Below are 10,598 nucleotides of genomic sequence, written 5' to 3'. Positions count from 1 at the left end.
ACCTCGCGGCCCCCTCGGTTTTATTTTTTCTTCTTCTCTTCGGCGTGGTCGCGTCGTCGCGTTTGCGTCTTCCCGTTCCCGATCCCTTCCTCCCTCTGCCTCTCGATTCGATTCGAGTTTCTTCGTTTTTTTCCCCTCTTAATAATCTTCGTGTTGATTTGGATTGTCGTCGTGTTCTTCGCCTTTTCTGTCCGCAGATCTCCGTGCGACGCTGCCCGGGAGCCTCCTCTATCTGGATTCGTTCGACTTGATTGATTGATTGTTCGGTTTGCTTGCGACGTGTTTGATTTTTTTCCTCCCCGGTGATTCGATTCGATCCGATCCTATCCGACCCCTTCTCTGGTCTCGATTTCTGTTTTGTGTTGTTCCCCGTGTTCGTCCTCTCGGCGTGTTCGGTTGTTGCAGGAGCGGATTTGATCCGGGATTTTGGAGGTTCCCGTGGCGTCGTGTGGCGAAGGGGGAAGTCGAGGTTTCGAGGAAGAGGTCAGTTTCCCGTCTACGGTCGTTTGATTTAGTCACTTGGGTTCGGTGATTGATTTCAGATTTGAGTGGTTGATTACCTTCAATCGATGGATGGATGATCATCGGGTTCTTATCTGTCCTTACGCGAGGTGATTCGAGACCCTGGGTTGATAGTTATTTGTAACCGCTGATCTGGCTTGTGGTATGTGTTTGTGCTGCTCTAGATGATGCAGGAGGGAGGGAGGCTGTTGAGATGAACCGAATTGGTGGAGGTTTGATTATTATGGTCCAGGTTCATGGTTGCTTTGATTATTATGATGAATCGGGGAGGTGGAGGTTTGATTGTTATGGTTCATGGCTTTTTGATTAGTTCATGGTGGTTCTGAAATTATTCTGACACGAAAGTTTGTGGTGTCGTGACAACGTTCACTGGATTTCCTTTGGTCAGATCCTCAAGATGTGCAGATTTCTAAGTGATTTGGAGATAGATTTACGGGAGATTGTCAGATGGAATAGCAATGCTTCGTTTGGATTCTGAACCCCCCTTGATTTGATTTAGTTGTTGTCAGCATAATTTGATTAATGCCTTGAAAAGTCTGATTTGGGCCGTTGGTTGTTCTTCAGAATTATTGGGAGTTGCATCTCACGGCGAGTCCTATTTGCTGCATGAATTGGAATCACCATACATACAGGCCGCTGGCAGTTCTTTTTCTGTGATCGACAATCTTCCCCTTAATCAAATTTTCCATGTTCTTCATCAGTAATTCTTAGTTCTTGCAGATAGCACACAACTAAGATGGAATTTGCAATCCAAACCTGCCTCGGTCTGCGAGCTCAAGACAGGCTTTATACCTATGCCACTCAGTCTTTAGTGCATGTTTTCTATGCTTAAGCTGCTTTCCTCCAAAATAATACTCTTGCTCACTGTAGGTCTCTAAATAAGAGTAATTGTTATGGCTCGTCTCAGTGAAGCTCACTACCCTTTTTCTCTTCAATTCATCGTTAGAAGTTAAAAATTTACAAAGTTGAATTTCTTCCCAAATAAATGTTCTCTTGCTTGCTGCAGGCCTATCTCATAATTTTGCAAGGCCAACCTTCACCGAGTGAAATCTTTAAATCACCACCCTTCTCTTCAATTCATCATTAGAAGTTATATACCTCACAAAGATATATTTAAGTCCAATCTATTGCTCACTGCAGGTTTCTGCATAATTTCTATGGCCAATCTGCAGGTTTCTACATAATTTCTATGGCCAATCTGAGTGAATCCTTTAAATCATCACCCCTTTCTCTTCAATTTACCATCAGAAGTTAATTGCTTGCAAAGTTGAATTTCTTCTCGAATAAGTGGTCTCTTGCTCACTGCAGGTCCTAGTTCATAATTTTGCATGGCCAGCCTTCACTGAGTGAAATCTTTAAATCCCCTTATTCAATTCATCATTAGAAGTACTCACCAAGGGTAGAATTTAAGTGCTTGGATTTATCTGCAGAAATGGAATTGCGTAGGAATTTTGGAGCTTCAAGATAGATGTGACTACTGGAGAATTCTACAACCAAAACATACTTTTCCTAGTTTGCCTAATACTTAACTTCCTGTTTAGTTTCTATTTCGGTCATCAGAATTGCTTCATACATGTAGCTTAGATTTTGGTGTGCCTTTGTCTTTCTTTGTTGGTCGCAGATTCCTTAATTTTCTCCCAAGTTGACAAGGTTATTGATTGGAGGCTGTTGGCTTGTTCGGTTTGTGTTTTATCACCTTCAATTGTTACCTATGTTTATCCGATAGTCTCTGGGTTGGTCTGGGGGTTGGAGCTCTGAATGCACACAAGGTCTGATTGATTTCGCAGATTATTGTTACCTGGATTATTTCAGCATATGGATCGTTTGGCTTGGCGTTTCTGTGTGGGGTCTTCCCTGATGGCCAGCCATCAGTTGCAGTATCTCGTAATTTTAGTGGATTCTAGACTTGAGACCTGAGTTAGTTTTTTTTTTGTGGTTTGTGTGTTTGTCCTTGTTTTAGATGATGCAGAAGGGTGGCTATCGGGAGATTAAATCCAAGAGTAGAGGATGGATCTTTTGATATTACGGTGGACTGGAGCAACTATCATATAACTGGAAAAAGATCATTAAGCCAAATTCACCCACTCATTATTTTAGTACTTACCATCCGGTTTAGCATCTTCTCAGCGATGCTTATGTGGATTTTCGTTTTTTCTCCAGCAATTGGAAGTACTAGCTTTGTTGGAGTTGCTATTTTGGAGCTAATCAGGGCACTGGTTTCTTCTGTGATTAACAATCTTTCTACTTCTTTAGTTATTACTCTTCAGACATGGTTTTTATGTGCCTGCCATCAATTCAAATGCAGACATACAGATTCAGTACAGATTTGGAGCTGCAAAATCAATACAGATTTGGATGTTCTGACCTCTCTAAACAGGCTTATCCCTCCTTTCCACCATGACAATTTGTTTTTGATGTCTAAGCTGCTTCCGCCTATACAGATTCATAGAAGATAGTCTTTTGCCTGTTTCAGGTCTATTTTTGGTCATTTTGCAAGGCAAATCCAATTCCGATTGAAATCTTCTGAACAACCAGGATTTTCCCTTCAACTCCTTATTAAAAAGTTAAATGCCCCACAAGGACAGAATTTGAATACTCTTAATTTCGATCATCAGGGATGGGGAGGGTTCGAGGGTGTGTTTTGGAGCTTCAAGCTAGATGAGACCATGGGAGATCGTACAACCTACAACTATATACGATTTAGTGCTCTCCTTGCATTCTTATGTTTCTATTTCTGTTTTGGTTGATAATGTAGCTTCTTATGCCCATATTTGATTTGGCGTCATTTGTGCCTTCCTCTGCATGCAGATTCTCCTTTTGTCCATGTGACGAGGAAATTTTCTCGAGGAAATTAAATTGCCTGGTTTGTGGTTTACCATTTTGTGGTTTGATTGATTGTTTCTAGATTCGGTGCATGTGTTTTCTTGTTCGCATATTGATTACCATTTTGTGGTTTGATCGATTGTTTCTAGATTCGGTGCATGTGTTTTCTTGTTCGCATATTGATTACAGGGTTGGTTGGAAATGAGCTCCCTGTGAGAAAGCTAGTACCTGGAAATTGAGGAAGGGCAGTAAGTTATTAGATAAGGTCTGGTCGTTTCATAGATTTATCTTGATTTGGATTGTCTGTCTCTATGCTGTTCTTTGTCTCGGCACTTTGAGGAATTTTACCTAATGGCCAGCTATCAGACATTATCCTTTTATATAAGGTGTGTTCCGTACCCTTGGTATAAATTATTTTAAAAGCTAATCTTGTTTAGCGTATGTGTTTCTGTGCTTTAGATGACACGCCAAAGGGTGGATGTTGGAGTTGAAAAGGGATCTATGTTTGGTTAGTTCATGGGAAGTCCGTGTTATTTATCAATAGTGGTTCCCTCATTGGATTTGCTGTCATTCAATATCTACAAGTTAAGGTTTGGAGTTGAAGCTCGACTGGACCAAAGATCATGCATTGGAAAAAATTAACCTTTTGTTTGGATTTCTTCATGTGCACACTTCATCTGTCCAACAATACTTATCTGCTTCTTCTCCAACAATTAGAAGTATATATATGGCTTGTGGAGTAGCTAATTTCGGAACCATGCTTGGAGTTCCTTCCCTGACTTCTTTTGTTAGTCTTTGTTAGTTAATGCTTTTCAGACATTGGTTTTATATATGTCCCTTGTTGATTCAATGCAGACATGGCATTTGAAGATACAAAGTGTAATCAATATTTGTTTGGACGCGTGCTCAGTTGCTGAATTCTTTAACCCAGGCTTATTCCTCTCTCATTGTGACATCTTTCAATGCATGTTTGTGATATTAAGTGTATCTTTCTGCCAAAATAAACACATAGTTTGGTCCCTCTTCCTTTCTTTGTTAACCTTGCAAGACATTCTGTGGAGCAGAAACCTGTTTGCAGATTTGTTAATTCTGTCATCTCAAATCATTATTCAGAAAGACCAACAGAATCTTTTATACTGTTGAAATTTGAACTTGGATTTCATCTGCAGAGATCCAGCATACCAAGGCCGTTCAGGACTTGAAGTAGATGAACCAGACAGTCCATAGCTGCAAGAGCTCACTTTTCCTAAACTTTAGACAAATATATACTGTTCTGACTCCCGATTACTTGAATCGTCACTATCTTTTACCTGTTCTATGACCACAATTTTAACCAATGGCTGTTTGGTTGGTTTTCACTTTCCAGCAGTTGTGCACTCAAAAGGATTTGTCAGTTCCAGATCTTGTTGCCGGTAACATTTTCATGGGCTTCCTGATCATTACACCATAAGATTTTAAATCAGTGTTAACAGCTCCTGAATCTCAGACATCAGATAGGTATCACAGTTGGTGCAGGTTTCATTATATGAGTTCTATAGAAAAAGAATGTGTAACAATCTGTTGCTAACTGCACAACACTTTATTCTTGCCAATTCTTCCCAATAGACCAATATTATCCAGTAAGTTGGTGTTTATGTTGGATTGTTTCAATAACCTTGATGATTATAAGGATTCTTTGTTCAGATGACTAATTTAATGACCAATTCTTCCCAATATTATATCCAGTCAGTTGGTGTTTATGTTGCTTACAACGGTTCAAAGTTGATTTACTTGACTATGATTTGGAGTTGGAGCAGAAGATACTAAAATGAGCACAAAACTTTATGTTCTCACACATTTTTAACTTACCTGTGCCAAATTAAGATATGGCATTTTCTTGTTTCTGCTGTCTTGAATCACTGGTTTTCACATCATATCTCAACATCCTGGATTTTTTTTAAGGCACTAATCAGTTACATATTGGGTCTAAACTTTATTTTGATGAAATTAGTGATTATTAACCTGCATTTCCAGACTGACCACAATAATTTTAGGTTGTTGAGTAACCTGCGTTTCATGATGGATATTTTCGTTGTTTTTCAATTTGATCTTCTGTTTTGTGTTGTCTTTTCTCTCTCTTTTTTTTCTTTCTTCTTCTTTTCTCTCTCTCTTTTTTTTTTTGCCGTTTAACACTGCCTTTGCCGGTCCCAAGCCCGGATGAAAAAATGTGGAGGGAACTGCAAGTAGCTTGTTAATATGATTTGTGTTGTAAATTCTGGATTTGAGTTTCTGACGGAACCGCAGTGGAATCAATGACTGCAAAACCACAAACTGACTTTTGTCATCAAAGTAGAAGTAATCACCCTTTGTTGGTGATGGGATTTCGATCTTGCAATGGTGTTGCATTATCAGAGCATTTTTTTGCAGGTTACACTGTTGTTTCCGGAGCCAGGCCAAAGTGTTGGCAGCGGCAGTGCAGAGTAAGACAGGTATGGTTTGACAAGAAAGCCAGTATTTTCAGTTAAAAGTGTGGCCTCCAATATTATTGCCGCGGGACTATGTTTTTTTTTAACCCTTTTTTTGGGGGTAAAAAATTCGCATCCCTTCAGTTGTTCCACGATTGACTACATTTCAGGGACAAAGCGTCAGCTGACAAATCTGAAGACACTGGCAATGGAAAACTCTCGTGTCTGTTGAGCAGCTAGACTGCACTCTAATTTTCCTACTCGTTCAGAATTCAGATGCAGTGTTGGCGCGGCTAGCAGGCAACGGTGATCCTGTGCGGCAAGGGACGAGCAAAGTTTGTGGGCAGCAGGATGAAACAATAGTGGCCTTGTGCACTGATAGTATTTTTGAAGGGACTGCACTGATATGATAGTATTGATATTGTGATACGACGCCAGTACGCCACGAGATAGATTAAAATCCAGATATCTGCATCTTAAAATCCAGATATCTGCATCGTGGGTGTTGCCGTGCACCCTCTGATTCTTTGATTCTGTCATCTAAATTGTAAAAAGCGGCTACATATCCCTCCATTTCTTTCCTCTCTGTACACTCGTAAGCATCCAAAATACAAAGGTTTGGCCTATTGCGTTGTCAAATTGAGAAATTAGTCAACTCTACAATTTGAAATCAGTTTCGGCTTAGTTCAGTCAAGCATATCTTCATTGGCTATTAGTATACTGAACGTTTCGGCTGCCTTTGGTTTTTTGGGATTTGAGGAAAATTGGGTAATTCTTAAGGATTTGAGGGATTTGGGTAGTACTATTCACACCTTTGGATTGGAGATTTGAAGAAGGGCATTGGAGTACAAGAGAATTTTCCCTTTGCCCATGTCCATAGGAATTTGACTTTTATTTGCCTTTGAGACGACCAAAGCAAATCAATTTTATTTGCCTTTGAGACGACCAAAACAAATCAATTCATGTGACTTCGAGTGATCACAATTGAGACAATCAACAAGCAAATAGAAACTATATTTTATATATCAAGAATCCATTGATTTACTCTATTCTTAGTGTTCCAAACACGGAAACACCATACTTCGTCTTGTGTTCCTATAATCTTTCGATTTCTGTGTATATTTTTACATCCTGCGTTCAAGGCCCTTCGCGTTAATACTATCCCCATCTACAAAAAAATATAGGGATTTAGAATGGATGTAGTGGGATATATCAGCATAAAAATAAGCAGCAATTTTACTAAAACAGTGCACATCCGTATGTGTCATGGTCAACTAGGCAACAATATTAAAAGGGGCAAAAATGTCCAAGTGGCAGTTCGGACAAACAACTAGTGCAGTACTTAAATATGCAAAAAGGAAGCTCTAAAAGAAAGAAACCCAAACAAAACAAAACCATCCCCACCCACAGTGGCAAGAACTAGGATCCTCCCCCAACTTTGATCTCTCCCACCACTACTACTCATCCATCAAATCAACGTCGCTCCCCTCCTCCTCTCGCGGCGCGGCTCCTTTCCAAGATTCTCCGATCCCCAAACCCCCAATCGCCAGAGCAAAGAAGGGGGAACATCGCCAGGAAAAAGATCGGTGGCGAGAGAAGGCGGAAAGCGAAGGAAAGCGAGGGGAGCAAAAGGAGAGAGAGAGAGAGTCTTTTCAATTTTCTTTTGTTTTTCTTTTCTCCCTGCAAGAGGCAGCTCGGCGTTGCTGCGAATTCCATCCATGTCGCTCGCCGTCCTCAGGATGAGGTTTTGATGCCCGAATCCGGCCTTTTCTCTGTCTATTTCAGCACCTCATCGATTTTTTTTGGCTCTTGTGATGCCCTCTGTCGTAGAGCTCCCCAATCAGGGCTTCCTCACTTGTGCCATGTTTGTTGCTCACTCCTTTCTTGATTATTAGTTGGTAGCTCACCAGTTTTTGCAGGGGTTTTGGCAGATCATGTAGTCTGCCTGCTCAATCCCTGGTCAGTTAATCTAGAAACCTCATTGAATAAACAAGTTCAGAGGTTCTTGATTCCTTTTGTTGCAATTGCAATTGCAACTTTGTTGTGCAAATTGTCCATTGACCCATACAAAGGAGATTGTTCTTGGCGCATTCTGCGGCAATGGACGATGTCCCAAGTCAATTGCTCTTCTCCCATCCGGAGGTGCCTGATAGCTTCGATGATTTCTTGAACAACATCACAACCTGCACCCACACCCACACCTGCAATCCTCCTGGTCCGTCGGCAACCATGCACACCCACACATGCTTGCACACGCACACCCAGGTCTTCGCCTCCGGCAGTGGCGAAGATGACATCAAGGAGGACCTGACGAAGACCCGGAGGCCGCTGGGGAACAGGGAAGCCGTGCGCAAGTATCGGGAGAAGAAGAAGGCGCATGCGGCTTTCTTGGAGGAGGAGGTCAAGAAGCTCCGCGCCGCCAATCAGCAGCTGCTGAAGCGATTGCAGGGCCATGCTGCGCTCGAGGCTGAGGTGATCAGGTTAAGGAGCATCCTACTCGATGTCCGGGGCAAGATTGATATGGAGATCGGCACATTCCCTTACCAGAAGCCGTGCAGTGTTGGCTCTGTGGCATGCACTGATCCAGGTATGTGCTTCAATGGCAATTCTGAGATTGGAGGGGTCTGGGAGGAGTGCTCTAGACCAGTGGGTGCAGATCGCATGATCGACAAAGATGGTAGCATGTCACAGGAAATTGATATCCCAGGACCGGTGCATTCCATTTCCATGGATGTTGTCGGAAGCTTGGTGACTTCTGCTTCTCTATCTGAGTGAATGCTTTTAAAGGATGTTTCAGTTGTTTGGCAGATTTTCAATCCATGCCATGCCAGGTTCTTCTTACTTGAGGGGTAAACAATTTTTGTCAGTTATACTCTCATGGAATAAAAGGGTAACAACGAGTAGGAACTGATCTGGTGCCTTTTATGTTCTAATGATACTCCTTGTGTAAGTTTTTCTTTTTTAGTTAATGACTCCTCGTGTAAGTGTTCACTGTGTATAGACTACGGAGTACTCGTGTATATATATATATAGCACTGCAAGAATATGTGCTTAATCATGTTTTTGAAAATTGTAATGCCAGTATGTAAATGAAGTATACTTCAGTTCTGATATCTGTTAGTATTCAATGTGTTGCTTCCTGTTAGTTTCACTCACTGTTACTGTAATAATTTTACTGTAGAATCAACTCCGTTTATCCTGTTGCTTCTATATTTTTTTTTCATTGTAGTCATGATACTTGTATAATAGAACTTGAAGAAGCTAATATTTAGTTGTAACGCCACATGTAAATGAAGTGTGTTTGGCTTCTGATTCGGAATCGGCACTACTCAGATGCTGACTCTATTACTGATAAACTGTTCTGCCTCAGCTAGTTGCAGATGCTGTTTAGTGCAATAGTTCAATGCAGAGATGATTCTGGCTAAACTAGTGTTCGCATCTGCAAGACCTTTCTTTATTCAGCAATTGCTTTACAACTATGGAAATATAATTAATCATGCTGTTTATCCTGCAGAAGAATATAAAGGATGCCACCCAACGGTGCTGAAATGCTGAGGACTTAGGACTGAGTGTAAGCCTTCTAATGATGTGAGAATATTTGCCACGGTTGTGGTTTGTACATCTGTACAAAGTGTTCGCTATTCATTTATTCAATACTTATTTCGAAGTCAACTTTAATTTCGCATCTAACAAAATTCTGCTGCAAGTAACCAGATAAGATATCAGTCTCGAGCAAAAGGCTTCAATATTCTGTGCACTCATCTGCTTTTAGATTTACATATTAGACTGTTCCTAATACTGCAACACTTTACTTAGACTGCTACTATCTGTCTCTCCAAACTGTAATCTGACTAGTCTAAGATGCACAGTTATTTTTAGCTATGCAATTCTGGACTTAGAATGCTGGATTGTTGTTTGCAACAACAAACCTAGTTTAAACATTTGCATAGGTGCTCCCTCAAGAGAATAACCAAGGCAATTAAATAAATTATATATATTCTCGAGTAAAAAAATACTCAAAAATTAATTGCATTGGTAGTTCATGTAATATTCAGCACAGATGAATCATGCCATGTAGGAATGGTAGATATTGTTCAGGAATTTTTGGAAAGAGATCAATTCTGATATTAAAATTTGGAAGAATAAAACTTCTTTTTTTCTAGAAACAGGAAAGAGACTGGGAAGCTAGCATCTGAAGCTTTATAGCTTTACATGCTATTCTGATTGTGAATTGTGGTGCAATGGATCATCTGGGAGGGGCACTATTCTAAGTTAGGACAGGGAATGCATTTTGATTGGTCATCTTTCATTCTTTCCCTAGCAGAAGCCAATATCAAAAGCAAGAGTGAATGATTTGACCTGAGAATTGGCACTGTAGTACTTTATTGAATGATGTTATATCAATAGTTGCTAGTGCAAGATAATAATGATTATACCAACAATTGCTAGTAGTATAAGATAATGATCTCATCATCTAAAATTATTGACACTAATTATTCCCTTATATGCATAATATGCTTTCAGTAAATGCTACTATTTCATATGAAGTACTCTTACGTCGCAAAAACATCTATATGTTCGTTTCAAAAAACAGAAAAAAACATCTATATGTTTTGCTGTTGTCAGTTGTCATTACATCAGAAATATTCTTTTTTCAGCAGTAGCGTATTTCTGTTGTATGAATTTTTATTTCAGATCACCATCAAAACACAATTTAATAAAGGAATCGTTTCCGTGAAAGCAAAGTCTGAATTGGACACTTGTTTAGTTGTTTTAGCATTGTATCGTGATTGCCTCAAATATTATGTT

The 10,598-nt window shown here is 40.1% G+C and overlaps 1 protein-coding gene, 2 long non-coding RNA genes and 1 other non-coding gene across 4 annotated transcripts; all 4 read left to right on the top strand.

Moving 5' to 3' along the window:
• On the top strand, positions 1 to 2,197 carry LOC136356456 (uncharacterized). Its single transcript, XR_010741281.1, has 2 exons — positions 1 to 1,694; positions 1,831 to 2,197. It is a non-coding gene; the product is annotated as an uncharacterized lncRNA (long non-coding RNA).
• Positions 2,198 to 3,147: 950 nt separating this feature from the next.
• On the top strand, positions 3,148 to 4,281 carry LOC4339196 (uncharacterized). The gene is made up of 2 exons (XR_010741279.1): positions 3,148 to 3,731; positions 3,805 to 4,281. It is a non-coding gene; the product is annotated as an uncharacterized protein (transcript).
• Positions 4,282 to 5,512: 1,231 nt separating this feature from the next.
• On the top strand, positions 5,513 to 6,428 carry LOC136356455 (uncharacterized). Its single transcript, XR_010741280.1, has 2 exons — positions 5,513 to 5,813; positions 5,960 to 6,428. It is a non-coding gene; the product is annotated as an uncharacterized lncRNA (long non-coding RNA).
• Positions 6,429 to 7,159: 731 nt separating this feature from the next.
• Positions 7,160 to 8,902, top strand: LOC136351142 (basic leucine zipper 23-like). Its single transcript, XM_066310361.1, has one exon. It carries the CDS (start codon positions 7,890 to 7,892, stop codon positions 8,562 to 8,564), a length of 675 nt encoding a protein of 224 aa, XP_066166458.1. The 5' UTR covers positions 7,160 to 7,889; the 3' UTR covers positions 8,565 to 8,902.
• The last annotated feature ends 1,696 nt before the right edge of the window (positions 8,903 to 10,598 follow it).

This window comes from Oryza sativa, chromosome 5 (genome assembly GCF_034140825.1).
Source record: "Oryza sativa Japonica Group chromosome 5, ASM3414082v1".
Classification (NCBI taxonomy): Eukaryota; Viridiplantae; Streptophyta; class Magnoliopsida; order Poales; family Poaceae; genus Oryza; species Oryza sativa.
Note: the sequence above shows the minus strand (reverse complement) of the source record. Positions and strands in the feature narration are given on the sequence as shown.

What these genes read in the sequence shown, in the direction of transcription:
- LOC136351142 (XM_066310361.1), top strand. Translation starts at nt 7,890, where the DNA reads ATGGACGATGTCCCAAGTCAATTGCTCTTCTCCCATCCGGAGGTGCCT.